Raw genomic sequence first — 17,017 nt, forward strand, 5'->3', positions numbered from 1 at the left:
TTTTAATTAATTCATACAATATAAATTAGGCATCCAATTAAGTTAAATTTGATGTCAGATTGCATTGTCATCGAGTCTTGTTAGAAGTGATAGAAGTTTAGCTCGGCAGTTTTGATCCATGATGGATAACCGAGGAAGCAAGTTAAATAAAAGTCTGCAAAAATGTTTGCTTTTTTCGCATGTTTTGTAGGCCTACTTTGTATTTTTAGCAATCTTACATTCTTTTTTATTGCTACTACTAAAAAAAGGTATGGTAATATAGGCAAAATGTGTTGTCCATATTTAGCTGATTGTCATCCCCACCCACATCTTCACAGTCAGATCAGCCCTAAAATGTCAAAATGGATTTACACACCCCATAAAATAACCACAACTGAAACCAAAATAATCTTGTTTTTCATAAATTTATGAAAATTATAAAGTCTATGCAATTAGTATCTTATGAAGTTTTTTGTAACCTATAAAAATCTGAAAAAAACTAGGCAACTGTTAGAACTTAAAATTAATTGTAACTCAGCATTAATATTTAAGTTAAGGTTTAAACTAATTTGTGTAAAGTAAAACAAGTAAAGTTCCCTTTCAAACCTGACGGTCTATAGGGCAATTGAAGTAGAGTTCACTTGTTTCTGTGACCTCGGCATATGAAGAGATTGTGTGGTCAGCACTATGCCTAGCCGCCTTTACTTTCCCTAATGTGAGTTAGGTACCCATCAGAGTTGGGTGGACTCAAGGACGGTCTACTGACTTGAACCCGGATTTCAACTCGAGACTTATTGGTTAGCAGTCCAGCTCTCTACCGCTAGCCCACTCCGTGTAAAATATGTTTAACTGGTTATATTTTCACGTGTGTCATAAACAATTGTTTCCTCATACATTGCTACACCATTATGAAGCAAATAGCTTGTTATCTCTAATAGTTATAGTATTTAAATTTTAGAGATGCTCCTCAGTTTTAATTTAGTAGTTGGCCTATAAAAGTCAGCTAAGCGCAAAGTCCTATAAAACAGGTAAATTAGCGCAAGGTTTAGTTTGAATGATCTTGAATTTAAAAATGTATCCAAACACATGCAGTTTGCTATATAATTTAATAGATACTGCTCAGAAGACAAACAGGGATTACAGCTATTGGTTTAAATAAAGATTAGAAACAACATGGCAAGTTGTTGGCATGTATCAAAACTGGTTTTTGTGGTGAACTTTAAACTGAAAGTAGTTGTTATTCACTTTTTTTTGTCAATAGCTAGTAAGCTGCTGTGAATTTTTTAAATTGATTATGTAATATATTTTCAACTATAAAATGTTATGTGTTTTTAGTGATTTACTATTTCTTGTAATATCACTAATTATTCATGACCTGCTAGCATCAAACAGCTGACACACCCATAAGGATATGAACTAAAATGAGAGTATTTTAGTATTTAATTTTAACTAAAGAATTTTAATATTTTGTATAGGCAAGCTGTGTGAAAAACTTTAGTCAACTTACCAATATTTTATTGAAAATGATTAATGGCTGTAATGAGAAAGATAATTTTTAACAAAAATACTACAAAAGTATCCTGACTTTTTTTTATTTAGCTGCACAAAATGTTGCCACAATTTGCAAAAGAAAGTAATTATTAAATAATGTAAGCTATTCAATACTATGATCAAAAAATTGTTATATTTTGTAATTTATAAAAGAAATCAAAATTACACTTAAAGCACATTTTCTCTAAAATTTAAATAAGCATTGCTACAAAACATTTTAATTGCAAGATTTAATTCAGCGCTACAATACAATTCAAATTAATTATATAATGCAAAAGAAAGTAGCATTTAAAAAAAATACTAAACAAAACATTACAATTATACTCTGAACAGCTGATATTGTTAGTTATTTCAGCACATAAAATGTAAAACACAATGATATAAACATATTGTTGGTAACCTGGGAGGATTAGCATACATATGTACATATACATACACCATATATACTCATTCATAAGCGGCCCTATTTAGGAAATTAAAATCTGGACAAAAGTGGGTAGGAGATGTTAGGCCAGCTTTTGAATAGTTAAAGGTTTTTTTTAAATGCCTTGAAGCAGACACTTAATATATTTACAACAAAGAGAAATGAAATGATTGGTCTTGTATAATCAGGTGACAGCCAAAATAGTTGTATGAATGTCTCAGGTTTTAAAATCCAGAGGGTCTGCTATATAAGCAAATTGGCAAAAATAAATGATTATATACTGTGTAGTTTACATAACATAACCTGTTTTTTAATTCTTGGTGGGCTGGAAAGCTTAAATAAACCCAATAAAAAGAGTTTTATGGGTAGATTCAACACACCACAAACTGGTGCCATCCATAATAATACAGTAGTCACAACACTGAAAATATATCATAAGTATTTATGAGTTAAGTATGATACTATAGCATCATAGAAAATACAATAGAATAATATCATTGTCTATTTATGCTGAAAGAATCTAAGATGAGTAAAACACTGAACTATAAGCATTAATTCTCACTTTTTTAAAAATCTATCACGCATAATAAAAACAATCTAAATATATAAAACATATAAAGATATATTGATCAAAAACTTACAAGGCCATATTGCCATATAAAATCAACTTTATTTGGTTAGCAATCTGATTGAGCTTAACACCATTATTGTACTGGTTAGAAACAAAGCTTATTTCAAATTTAAACACTAGAAAAAACAAGACCACTAGCATCATGTATGAACATGCAGCTTTTATACTAATGTTATTTTTCTGTTGTTTTTCTTTTTATAAGAATTGCAAACTTTGCAAAGAAAATGTTTTAAACACCCATAACTTTTTAAATGATTAGCTTGCAATTTCTAATTGAAATGCAAGTTAAATAAAAGAGTTAAGTAGACTTGATTTTATTGCACATTACCCAACAAATACTTGCAAATATGATAAATAATCACAGATAAAGACAATAACATTCATGTGTAGAACAATTAAGTCAACAATAATATGAAATTGAGAACTAAATTCTGAAAAAAAAACCAAGAGTAGTTATTTAAACACTAATTTAGTAATTAAATGCACATTTTTATTTACAAATATACTTAACACATTTCTTCATCGGAATTAAAATTTTATGGAATAAATTATAATATGGAATGCTCATTAAAAAGTTTATTTTGTTAATATTGCAAGATGTATTTCAAAATATGTAGTGATAAATATACTTTTCTGAATATAATATCAGTGATATTTCTGTATACTATCTAAAATCATGAATTACAGGGAAATGCTTTTTAAATCACTGCTGAAGTCTTAACTAAGCTGAACTTAGCTGAGTTTAAAACATTAAAATAGTTTAAAGTAAAGCAAAGTATAAGCAAAATGAATTTTACGCTAGTGTTATATAAAAAAATATATAATTAGTTTCTTTATCTGATTTGCCATCTCCATCAGTGCAAAAAAAAAAAAATGAAAAAAAAAATGATGAAGTTGTTGGATTTTAAGACTATATCTATCTTAAACTTTTAAAAACTTGTTATGTAATGCCAAATAAAGATGTAATAAAACAAAAGTGTGTAACTGCTTAAACATAAAGTACATGTAACTTGAGAGCATATTATATGTAACAAATAAATTATGTAGCAGTAGTATCATGTTCCATTAAAAGCATTTTCAACTTATTCAGCATGTTACTTAAAAACAGATCTCCTTAATAAAACAAAAGCAAATCAGTTTTTTAATCACATTTAATAAATAAGGTAAATAAAGTAGAGTATTCAAATATTAAGAATTCTTTTACCAAACATAGTTTTACAGTAAGCACTACTGTATATTTTTTAGATTGATGATCGGTTTCAGACATTATTGCATATGACTTTACATTGACTTCTTTAAAATTCGGTACAATATTCCAGAAACAATGTCAGTAGAGTTTAGCTGGTTGTGTTTTGGTACTGAAACATACAGAATATGAAACACCAGAGCAAAGCTAGAGCTTTTATTTAGGACAACAAGGGTTATCCACCATTAGGACTACATCAATGCCATAATGTTCAACCAGTTCCATCAGGAAGGCTCTGTCTCCTATGGGATCCAAACCAATGCTTTTCATGTGGTCAGATGTCAGTTGGCGGTCTTGTGACTGGGAGATATCCAGAAGAGTTTGGAAAAGCCTTTCATTCATTTCTGTAAAAAAACTAATTAAAAAAAGGTGGTGAAAGTTCAGATGCATATGTTTACAATGTGTTATGTGTATCAGGCTAATTAGAGTTTTTAAAAAATCCTGTACAATGATTCATTATCTTAATTACATTGAAATATATGTGATCATTGTATAATTTTTAAGTGCTTATGTATATATAAGGGTACACAAATATTTTTACAAAATATATATGTCAATTTAAAACAGCAAGTCAATAATAGCTGGTAGTTAGGTTTTATTAGTTTCAAAATGAATTATATGAATATTTATCACAGCAATAGCGATTATAAAAACAATATAGTCCGTATTTGAGAAGTATCCAATTATCAATCTTTTATAGAAATTTTCAACAGCTTATGTTACCTTGTAATTATTTCTTCTTCATTAGTGCATGATTCCTCGCCTAGATCTTGGGTAGAAAATTTATGTGCCGTCCTGAAATGTACACACCTGAGTTGTTAGACATTGCTGTTTAAAACATGTCAAATTTCATTTTATTTGCATGATTTGACATTAATAAACAGAACTAAAGAAGTAAAGATTATAGAGTTACCTAAGGTTGTTCAGCTTTACAATTTTCTCTCTATCACCATCACTAACTTTGAGTAGGTCTTTCATTGCAATAGATGAGGCTTTTACATTTTGGTTGTCCACATAAATATCATACAGGTGAGTTTTTGATTCAAAGATTTTTTCTGTCGTACCTAGTATTTTAAAAAATTAAGGATATACATATACACACATAGGGCACATCAATATTCAGATTAAATTTTTTAATGAAAAATGTTAATTCTGATAAAGAATTGCAAACAATGTGTTATTTTCAAATTCACTTACAAGCAACATAAGCAACTTCATTCTCTAAAACCTCGATATCAGCTACATTTACATAGAAATGTGGCCGCAATTCTATGCTGTTTAATCCTTGAATAGAGTGATTAGCAAGACAGCAAGCACAATACACTGAAAAAAAACATTTGAATGAATGGGTAAGTTTAAAATAACAGAATTTAAACTTTAAAATGAACTGTACACAAAGATGTGCTTTAAGTAAAAATAGTTATGTCCATTTGAATTGTACTTCTATAAAAGAAACTTAATATTTTGAAAATATTACCTCTGTAACAAACAACTCCAATAGGTGGTGGTGAGAAAAAAATAATCCTTCTTTGCAATAAAGCAAATTTCCAAAGGACAAATAGTTGCTCTTCAAAGAATCTTATAAACTGGCTAAAACAGCCTGCTGGATGTGTGATCTGAAAGCAATTATTGGGTGGTTTGACATCAACCCATGATGATGCCATATTTAAACAAAAAACTTTTTAGTATAGGAATTTCAATTTTTCAAAAACAAAAACATACTTTCATTTCTGGAAGAACATCCTTGTTAGGTGTAGATGGAGTTGATCTTGGAGAAGAAGCTCTTAAAGTTTCTGAAGTTGATTCTGAAGACAAGATTCCTTTACGATCATTGTAAAATGCTAAGAGTTGTGAGTAGTTACCAGGAGTTTCCAGCTGGTGCCTGCCAGAAAATTTTTCTCAAAAACTTAAATATATCAAAGGATGAATAGTACAAGGAAATTAATTAATATACACTAATACTATTTGAAAAATGTAAATTGAATTTATTACCTCACTTGTTTTTCTAAAAACTGCATATGGCGGTACAGTGTTGTATAAGATAAAGACAATATTCCAACTGACTTCATACGAGCTCCTCTTTCTATTTCACTTTCAACACGCATATTTTCAAAACATGCCAGACCAAAATAATTTTCTTTACGAAAATAACTGAAATAGGAGTAAAAATAAAGAATAATTTAGAATTAGGCCTAAAGAAATAATTTTTAAAAATAATTTCCTTTAATAAAGAAATAGTACATTCTTAAAGTATTTTCTAATAAAAAATATTTAAATATAAACATTTAAAAAATGCAGATTCTCAAGTGGTAGAAATGCAATTCAACTAAAATTACATATCACATATCACAGATAGCCAAATGTCCCTTTGTATTTATTTCCATCAATATAAAAATAAACTTTAAAAAAGAAAAAGAAAATTTGTTTAATATAACTGTTTAAGTCTTCTTTTAAAAAAATGAAGTTTCTTGTAGCATCCTATAGTATAGCTATTGAAGTTGTCTTTTTAGACTGGAACAAAGTTTAAATGATTTCGAAGACACTTGATAATGATAAAAGTCCAAATCTATATATATATATAATTCTCTTCTGGGATCAGTTAGAAAACAAGCTGCAAGCGCCTCCTTGCAGTCCCCTCTCTTTCTCTCTATCACTATCACCCCCCCACCCCACCCCAACATTGTCTGGTGAGCGGTGTTCACTCTAAATTTTTACAAAGCTAAATGTTTACAAATCGAAGAGCCGTACAGCCGGGTTTCTATTAGGGGAAGATAATTTAGTTCGATTTTAAACTTACAGGAGGTAACTAAGAAATAACTAAGAGGAGGCTGCTTTCACGGGGGGGGGGGGGGGGGGGGGGGGGTGTAGGGTCGGGGTATGGGGAAAGTGGGGGGGGGGGGGGGGGGGTTAGTGTTTTAAAGCAAATATTTTCAGTGGCAGCATTGGTACTGTCGAATTTACAAATTATGAATTACTGAAAAGTAGAAAATAAAACAACTAAATAGCGGCGTATGATACGCTGCGGGTCAGCTCGTAATAAATAATTAAAATAAATGTTTTTTTATAGAGTAGTTGATGTAGAGAAAAACAGATAAATAACAGTCCAGCTAAAGCATATTTGAAGAGTATCTGAACTTACACAAAATCACTACTTAGTGTATGAGATCCACTTGTCATTGCTTTAAACTCAACTCCATCCAAATCTGTATCTTCTGGAACGCACCATTCTATTATGTTTCCTAAACAACATTAATTTCATGAAAAATGTTAATAAAACAAACTGATGTTAGGACCAGGGTTTATGGTTAATTCTTCTTATTATTTTTTGTTTTTTATTAACTTTTTGTTTTAAATAGACTGTTACAGTAAAATGGGCTTAAAATAAATATACTGTAGATCTATATTATTAAAATAAAAATTGAAAGAAAGGAGTAAATTATAAAAATTTAAATTAGCCAGATTGTTATTAACCTTTTTAATAGCAGATCAACTAGATCTAGATAACTAGAATTAAAGATTTGAATGAATTATAAATAGGATTTCTAGGCAGATAAATAGATTATAAAGGCATTTTCAAGTAGATATATATTTATCGCAAACAATTTTTTTTAAAAATAGAATCTAGATGGAAATAAAAACACTAATAATATTGTGTCTAGAGATGTGTAATATAAAAAACCTATAAGGCCTAAATGTAAATACTGACACCTATATAGATTTATAAGGGGCCTAAATTAAAAATTATAATGCCCATAAGCTACAGTTCATACAGTTTTATTTAAAGGCAACTATAATGAAAAGAAAATTTCAACCCAGAAACATGAACACTTTAGTTAATCTGATTTTAAGAATCTATCAAAGGATATGTCAACTTCAGTAAACATTTGAGTCGATCGTTGAGTTTTAGCACATCTCAACACTTAGCTTCAGAAACATATAACATGAACCAACATGTTCTAAATTAATAATAACATTCTTATGTCATACACTGACACAAATGCAAATTTATGGCAAATCATTAAGTATCTAGAATCACTGTACTGTATTTGTGCAGTCTTGAAATCATCCAAGGGCAGTCAATATAGAACAGTGCTACACACCTTAAAGTCCTTAATTTGAATAATTTCACTTCATTAATTCTAGTTATCTTTTTTTAATTTTTATTCTATTTGAAGAATTCTATAATCTATATATATAATTCTCTTCTTGGAGAGAAGAAAACAAGCTGTAAGCGCGCCTTGCAGTCTCCTCTCTACCTCTCTAGGAAGTCTGGTGAGCTGTGGTTCACGCTAAATGTTTACAATCGTAGAGCCGGGTTTAGTGACGGCTATTAGGGGCAGATAATTTAGTTTGAAACTATTTTAAACTTAGGGGACTGCTTTCACGGGGGGGGGGGGTGTTAGGGGTTGGGGGAAAGGAGGGGGGTTATCGTCTTTATTCTTTAACCACTTACTGGTAGTGTTTTAAAGCAAATATTTTCAGTGACGGCAGTGGTACTGTCAAATACACAATATGCAAGTTTAAAGCCAATCACAACTCTCAAATAAAGTTTACAATTAAACAATATACAGGCCTATACGTCATTTAAACACATAACTTTGAAAATTTATTTTAAAAAACTACTTGGCCTAGATACTAGATTATCTAGAACACGGGTTCCCAACCTGGGGGTCGCGACCCCCCTGGGGGTCGCGAAGGTCTTTCTGGGGGGTCGCCAACTGGTATACTAAACCTTAGTAATTTGAAACAAAACATAAATATTTAGAAGAATTTTTGAAATTCGGCTTCATTAACATCATTGGAAATGTAATAGAGAAGAAACAAAGCGCACTGTACACAGTACAAAGTTGTTCTCAGTCACGAATCTATGAAATCTTCTAAACTAAAACGTCATTTGAGACGAGTCATTCGGAACACAGCAAAAAATATATGGAGTTCTTTCGTCGGTAAGAAGCTATTTGCAAACGCCAGAGACTTGATCGAACAGGAAGTTTTCACCAGCATTAGTGCAAGCATCAAATGAAGTCGCGATAGAAAATGCCATTTAAAAAAAAAAAAACAATAGGAGAAAATCTCATTAAACGCTGCATGCACGTAAATGTTAAATAACACATGTTTATTGAAACTAAGCTTTCACCATTGTTTGCTTTTCAAGTTGATAAATCAACAGACGTGAGTTCGTGTTCGCAGTTGCTGGTCTATGTCTATATTCATGCGGATGATAATTATAGCAAAGAAGAGTTGCTCTTTTGTGAAGATAGCATGTAGAAAATAAATACGTTTTTTGAAACTGGATGATTAAAATGGGTTAAAACTGCTGTGGTGGTTTATACGGATGGTGCGCCATCTATGTTTAGGTCAAAATCGGGCTTTCAGAAAACAGAAAAGATTTAGCTCCCTAACCACTGCCCTAACAAGAGTCCATTCTAGTATAAGTCGTAAATTATATAAAATCTGGAGCCTTCAAAGAACGAAGCAAAGACATTAATATAGATCACGAGGTTCTGCTCTTCTACACTACAGTACGCTGGCTATCAAACGAAATATTGTAAATTGTGTTTTTGAATTGAAATCTGAAATCAAATTGTTCTTGGAAGTGCAAAGGAAACAAGACTTTTTGGTATACTTAAAAGTACATAGAGTGGTTGGAGAGAGTATCATACAACATCGAGATAAGCTTAACCAGAAGCTTCAGGGAAAATGAACTAATATTATAACTTTCCATGATAATCTCGGGGCATTTTTATCAAAGCTGCAAAATCGGTAAAGAAAATAAATCTTGGAAATATTGTAAATTTGTGAAACTCTGCGGTGTGGTAGATGAATCTGATGGTGAGATAATTAAAATTTTGAAATAAACGATTTCTGGGCATCTTGAATCTCTTGAAAACGAACTGCATCGCTATTTCTCTGAGCTGAATATAGAAGAATCTGCATTGACGCATTACCCATTCTCTTCTTCCCTTGATGTTGCCAGCATTCCCGATGAATTACAAGATGAATTCTTTGATTTGCAGAATGATTCCGGGTAAGATAAAAAACTGCAGACACAATTTTGGTGTAGTATTCATCATTCATACCCAAACGTAAAATTGATTGACTTTTCGAGAATATATTTTCAAAAGTATTCTTCGATTAAAAACAAAATTAAGATAATTATAATGACATAGGTTGGCGTTAACAAAAAAAATTTAAAAATTAAAAACTTAACCACGAAGGTTTAGTGAATAGTATGCAATTTTACTCATGCTATTAAAACAGTTATCAAGATTAGTTCATATTGAAAGTCTACTAGAAAATCTTATTATAGTGCTTATTAATTTCCATACTAATTTCGGCTTTTTAATTCTATGGGGGTCGCGGGTCACTTACTTTTTATAAAAGGGGGTCGCCACTCGAAAAAGGTTGGGAACCACTGATCTAGAATGATAATTTTTGGTTTAGGCTAGGTACCTGAACGAGTGTCAAATGCCACGACAAATAAGGCTACAATTGAGTCATGTTCAGCTAGAGTCAAGACACTACTACTTCCACTGATTGTTAATCTTTCAGGTTGCCCATCTGAAATCGGTCTTAATGAAGGAGGTATGAGACTTTTTGGTGTATATCGAGAGAATTCATGAGACTCATCGTCATTTGTAAGCAGTGGTAATTTCTCTTCGGAAGCCATTTTGCATAATAAAACAGAGTGCTCTGCCTTGACATTTAGGTTGTTTCGTTTTTCGCTGCAAATTTTATATTTTGTAAACCTAAGAACACAGCCCTTCTTTAGGACAACGACGTCTCAACTTTTTTGCACTGAGCCTCCCAGAAAATCGATGCATTCACAGCCTTCACAAAAATACCTCCCCGTACATTAACTAAAAATACTAAAATGAGCGTAATGTAGTTTATACAGAAGTTTATTAGCTGTGTCAAAGCGGCCCAGGTGAAACAAACAAAAAAGCGCCCTCCTTTCCCTTCCTCCAACCTCCACCCTGACTTAAATTAAATTTTCATTGATATTTCAATATTTCATTGATAGAACGAGGTTTGTTCTACCTCAACATTGCGGAGGGTGACACCATTTAAGGGGTTGGCACCAAGACAAAAATTGAAAATGTATAGAAGAAAATGGTTTTTGCCAGTTTATTAATGATTAATTGCTGTTAAAAAGTCTTAAGTGCAAATCGAAGATTCCGACAACGGGGAGGGGTGACACATGGACGTAAACTTGCTAATTATAGAGAAAACACTGTTATATACAGCTGTATTAGTAACCGACTAGAGAATTTTCAATAACTAATAAGTCAATCACCGAGGTGGGGTGACACCATATCTAATAATTTACTATGAAAATGATGCTTGATTCAACTTGAATTGATAGGCGGCTTAATATAATGTGTGCACAAATTCAAGCTATTAGAAAACATGGGGAGGGGGTGACACAATTGCAACAATATATTTAGGCATATATATATATATATATATATATATATATATATATATATATATATATATATATATATATATATATATATATATATATATAAAGCAATATATATGTGTGTGTGTGTCTTTTATGCATTACCATACCTCTTATCACATCGCCGTGAAACTTTGGGAAGTTGTTAAGAATATGGGGAGGTTTCTGCGAAAAAAAAAATTAAATTCGCAGGGGTGGCGCCCTGGCAGGGCGCGATTTGTTTTTTCTCTATATACGGTATATAAAAATAAAAGTCAATTTTGATTTGACACCGCAATCCGATAGGCATAAAACTTTGAGGAGTTCATTATAACACTCTAGGGAATGGTTCTGTAAAAAATAATTTTTAATTTGGCAAGGGCGGCACCACGGGAGGTTGCGATTTTTCTCTATATACGGTATATAAAAATAATAAAATTAATTTAAAAAAAAATAAAAGTGAATTGCAGTGACACCGTTCACACGATCGCCATGACACTTTGGGAAGATGTTGAGAATACTCCTGGGGAGGTTTTTGCGCAAAAAACATGTTCAAATTCGTAGTGGTGGCGCCCCCGTAGGGCGCGATTTGTTTTTTTCTCTATGTACGGTATAAAAAATTTAAGTCGATTGCGGTTTCTCACCATTCATCCGATCGCCATCAAACTTTGGGGTGTTGATTACAACACTCCAGGGAAGGGTTCTACAAACTAATCTTTTTTTTTTAATTTCGCAAGGGCGGCGCCACGAAAGGGTATATAAAAATAAACGTCGATAGCGGTTTTACAGCGTTCATTCGATCGCCATCAAACTTTGGAAAGTTGATTAGGACACTCTGGGGACGGGTTCTGTAAAAAAAATCATTTTTAATTTCGTAAGGGCGGCGCCACGGGAGGGTGCGATTTTTCTCTATATACGGTATATAAAAATAAAAGACGATTGCGGTTTGACGCAGTTTATCCGGTTTCTGGGGTGGGGGTGGGTGGGGGGAGGGAGGGAGGGAGGATTTAATTTTGCATTTTCGGCCCCCCGACAGGATGCGATTAGGCGCCCTGGTCTTTCCCGTGAGCGCTATGACGACCAAGTTCGGTCTACACAGTGTGATAGGATGGGGCGTTACAAACGCTCACTATATTAAATCAGGCATGTCCTCAGGCGCCCTGGTAGGGTGCGATTTTGCTGCAAATAAAAATTTCTGTTTCTGCCCCCCAAAGGCTTACATGGGCCGCCGAGGGCCATGTAATACGTTTTATTTTAATAATCAGAAAAATTAACCAAGGTAGTAGCTTCTTTTATACTAAAAAAACTAACTCGACGCACACCCACACTATCCCTCAATTTCTATATAGACTTATGCCATGACGCAAAAGTTTAAGTAAACTACGTTGTTATAATGATCTACTAGATCTAGTACTACTTTGTTTCATCACAACTAAATTTTGAACACTGTGCTAAGTGTGGATATTTTCGAAATGTTAACTCTCTGCACAAAATTAATTTTTTATATGTTTAAATGTAGCTATCTTAAAGATTTTGATTTTACAATATGAGCTAGATCACTGTAATGTTCTCGCATCGCTTTTCATTACTTGTAATTTCAAAAATATATTTTAGAGAGTGTCAACTGTTTCAAAAGCTATAGTTTAATATTGCGTCATAACCAAGTATTTTAACACGCCTACAATATGGCATAGTGATGCTGAAAACTGTAGTTATCCATATTAAAGTTCTTGAAGATGTGTGGGTAAGTTATTTTCTGAACGTTTATTCAGATATTCTCCTCAATATATTTGCATAGGGTTTCAATGGCAGCCCACCTTAAACGGGAGTGACTGGTTACACTACTGTAGGTAGCCAGATGCACCCTTGGTTTGGTTTAATCATTGAACGTAGAGACCCACAGTCTCCCTTGTGTAAGATACTCTTGTGATTGGTTGTATCAGTATGCCGGGGGCAGTTTGACTTGAATCGAGTAGTAGGGCCTACCCCTGACTCTGCAGGACAAGAAATCAATGGGTCCTTTGCAGTCAGGTAGCCGCTGGGTAAATCGGGCGCCCAAACGTTATTTCTGCTGCTGCTAAATCTCTTATTTGATTTAGTAATCGATTAGTAGCCCTCCATATCCCTAGTGTATGGCGCTAATTAAAACGAATATAGGCGCCGTAGTACTCATGGGGGAGACCCTATATGTCTTGGGGGATCGTCCATAAATGACGTCACACTCGTAGGGGGGAGGGGGGTCGGTAATTTTGTGACGGTGTGTGATGAGGGGGGGGGGGGGGGGGGGGTCAGATGGTGCGACGTCACACTTTTGCATTTAAAAAAAGCAATGTTAGAAAACGAATTTTAGACGTTATTTCGCGTTTTAGAAAACTATTTAATAAGTTGTAATAGGAATTGATTAAAATACTCTATTTTGACACAGTTCAGACAAGATTTTGAAAAAATATCGATGTTTAAAAAAAAAAATTCAACTGCAATTTTGTGGGGGGGGGGGGGGGGGGGGGTTGTAGGCTGAGGTGTGACGTCATTTTAGGGGGGGGTCTGGCTTTTACTTTCTCGTATATACGAAGTATAGAGAAAGTCTTGTAATCGTGCAAAAAAAAAAAATCGAGATTTTTGCAAATCTCGACGTTTTGCATCTCACTGATACGGAAAAACATAATTTTGCAATCTTGTCCGTATGTCTGTGTGTCTGTGTGTGTGTCTGTGTGTGTGTGTGTCCGTGTGTAAACACGATAACTTGAGTACCGTTACAGCTAGGTTGATGAAATTTCATATATAAGTATTTTATCAAAATCGTAGATCCGTATCAACTTTTGAGCGATTTCCGACAACCGGAAGTGGTACTTTTTCTACTTTGAATTTTTCAAAAGCCTATAACTTGAGTACTATTTCAGATAGATAAATTAAATTTCACATGTAAGTAAAAGATCTAATTCTCTACCTTCTGTTAAATTTTGAGTAATTTCCGTTGACCGGAAGTAGTAATTTACGCTACTTCCGATTTCTCAAAAAACTAATGTAAATTTTTAAAGTACTAATAATATTGCGCACTATTATGCGCTTTTTTTATTCGCGTTCACTTGGTGTGCAATTAATTTGTCTACGAGATTTTATTCTATTTTTAAAACTTTAAGTATTTAAAATGGATTAAAAATCATGTCTAGAAGTCTATAGCCCGAGTTCCCATCCCCTGTTATTTTATATAAGAATATTCGAGAAAGTTTAGGGGAGATCACTCCCGGTTTATTTTGTGACAAAGTGTGACGGAGGGGAGGGGGGAGGTAAAAATCGTCAAAAAAGTGGAACGTCATTTATGAATGACCCCATTGGGTCCCTATACCTTGCTTACTTTAGTTTACGGTAGCTACGCCATTGCCGTGTAGGGATCATAATCACTCATTCACTGTGCATTGAAAAGAATAGGGGTTTGTCGTACACTGACGTGTGCATATTTCCCCCAGTGTTTTATAACAATTCTGAATAATCAAATGTTCTTCTCGTGGTATTGAAAGTATGGGCATCCCTTTACAATTACCACGCTTAAAAACTCCAATTTAACATAAGCTTATTAAATGTTAAATACTTCATGAAGAGTATTATTACTAAACTACCTCCAAGTTTTAGTATGAAAATGTGTCTGTAAGGGGGACACACACACACACACACACCAGTAAAACAATGATTGTAAATCCCTTCTTATGTCGATACTGCAACATTAGTTTCTATATTGATTTGTTATGCATGATTGGTGATATCATTCATGTGCTATTTTTCTATTCGAAGTAAACATTATGTCTGATAGAATGTCTGTTTAGACGGCAAACGAATCTGGGGTTTATAATGATAATGATACGTTGTTTATTAATTTAATTTTTATTATTAGCAAAATATCAATTTTATAAACTGCTCTAATCCTCTCTCAAAGTTACTAATAAGGCTAAACACTTTTTTTTGCCATTTTTAGAAGCTTTTATTTAACTAATTGCTTCCACGTCGTGTCGTCATAGAAACGGGCTAGCGAAATTTCAAGCACGTCTAACTGACCAATTCGTTTAAAGTTGGCACTTGGGTCAAGAATTGAAGACAATTTAATCTGACATCAAATTTTACTTACTTGGATGTCTAATTAATTTTTTGCGATTTGATTATTTTTTTTTTTTATAAATTACTATCCCGAACTATTATACGCGCATTATTAAGTTCATTTGGTGCGCAATAGTTTTTAGTCATGCAACTCTATTGTATTAAAAATTTTAAAGTACTGAAAAAAAAATGCATTAACGTTTTAATAACAAGCTTTTAGTTGTATGTAATAATGCAATAAAAAGGAGAAAATTAATGATTTTCCTTAAATATATACACTCCTATTTAAATAACTATAATGTCTATAAAGAAAAGCGTGGGTCTCTACCCAATATTAGTAAAGGTATCCAATATAGTCTTAGATACCTTGACAAAGCTTTGGTTCAGGGCCTTGGAAAAGGACTATTGAGACTGATACAGAGGCGTAGCGACCCTTCCCGGCGCCCGGGGACAAACTTTCGATTTGCACCCCCCTCAATATTTCGATTTGCACCCCCCTCAAACTTTCGATTTGCATCCACCCCGTCAAGATTTCGATTTGCACCCCCCTCAAGCTTTCAATTTATTTTTCCAACCCATTTTGGCGCCCCATAAGGTCGGCGCCCGGGGACATATGCCCCCCCCCGCTACGCCTCTGGACTGATAATCTTTTTGTAAATGCAACCTCATTATACAACGTTTTTGCTTGGTCATATATTCCCTTTTTTTTGTGCACAGTTATCCATTTTTTAGCGCAATTTCCATACTGGCAAATTGCGTTTAATAATGCGTCATTTCTGGATGGATGTATGGATGTATGGATGTGTGTCCGCAGCCTTTAAGTCGTATCTCCTCCTCAACGAAGCAATATCGAGGACTAGTTCCAAAAGCAAATATGTTAAGCAAGTTCCAAGGATGATTGTGGGCCAAAAAAAAATCCCGGAATTCCTTCCTGGATTTCCCGGAAAAGCCAAAAAACATCGAACAAATGCAGTTTTTGCTCCATATCTCGGCAACCAGACCACTTAGCGACTTGAAACATGTACCAATCGTTTCCAACCATAATTTAGACCTATATTGCCGAAGAAAGTTTTCAAAAATATCCTTTCGTTCGGTCACAAAAAATTAGTTAAGAACATTTAAACTGAGCATCGTGTAGGTTTTAAGCGCAAAGCTGAGTTTCGAAAGGATTTTACCATAGCGAATGAGCGGAGGTTCGAAAGGATTTTTAAAAATTTAAACTGAGCATCGTGTAGATTTTTAGCGCAAAGCGCTGAGGTTCGAAAGGATTTTACCATAGCGAATGAGCGGAGGTTCGAAATGATTTTTACGTAGGTCTGTGAATTCTAAAAAATTAATTAAGGAAATAGCGCTTAAATTGTCACTAGACTTTTTATTAACTTGTTTTTCTGTGAATCAGATCATTTTAATTTTACTAATGTGTTAAATCCCTATAATCTAGTAGAATGACCTTGAATTAGGACTCGGCTCATACATTTCTATGACCAAAATGCCTCTCTGGAATTCTACATAAAATTTATTTATAATAATAATATTATTATTAAAATAACCAATAATAGCTTATTTCATTTTAGGGTGATATAAATATCCTGGTAGGCCTAAACTGTTTCGGTAAAAATCTAATGACTAGTACTGTAGTAGCCTACCGGCAAG

At 33.3% G+C, this 17,017-nt stretch overlaps 1 protein-coding gene across 1 annotated transcript; it reads right to left on the reverse strand.

Annotated features, from left to right (window-relative positions):
• Positions 1-3,453: 3,453 nt before the first annotated feature.
• On the reverse strand, positions 3,454-10,510 carry LOC131928910 (DENN domain-containing protein 11). Its single transcript, XM_059285080.1, has 9 exons — positions 10,285-10,510; positions 6,971-7,070; positions 5,824-5,982; positions 5,554-5,713; positions 5,309-5,447; positions 5,029-5,154; positions 4,745-4,895; positions 4,555-4,626; positions 3,454-4,186 (listed from the first exon to the last, which is right to left on the reverse strand). The coding sequence occupies exons 1-9, from the start codon at positions 10,499-10,501 to the stop codon at positions 3,988-3,990; spliced, it is 1,323 nt and encodes a 440-aa protein (XP_059141063.1). The 5' UTR covers positions 10,502-10,510; the 3' UTR covers positions 3,454-3,987.
• Positions 10,511-17,017: the final 6,507 nt, after the last annotated feature.

This window comes from Physella acuta, unplaced genomic scaffold (genome assembly GCF_028476545.2).
Source record: "Physella acuta isolate Inbredline_101_S28 unplaced genomic scaffold, ASM2847654v3 ptg000091l, whole genome shotgun sequence".
NCBI lineage: Eukaryota > Metazoa > Mollusca > Gastropoda > Physidae > Physella > Physella acuta.

Coding starts and splice junctions, on each gene's coding strand:
- LOC131928910 (XM_059285080.1), bottom strand. CDS start 10,501: ATGGCTTCCGAAGAGAAATTACCACTGCTTACAAATGACGATGAGTCT. Junction 7,071..10,284: donor GGCATTTGACACTCGTTCAG/GTACCTAGCCTA, acceptor AATGTTGTTTAG/GAAACATAATAGAATGGTGC. Junction 4,187..4,554: donor GAAGAAGAAATAATTACAAG/GTAACATAAGCT, acceptor TTTTTTAATTAG/TTTTTTTACAGAAATGAATG.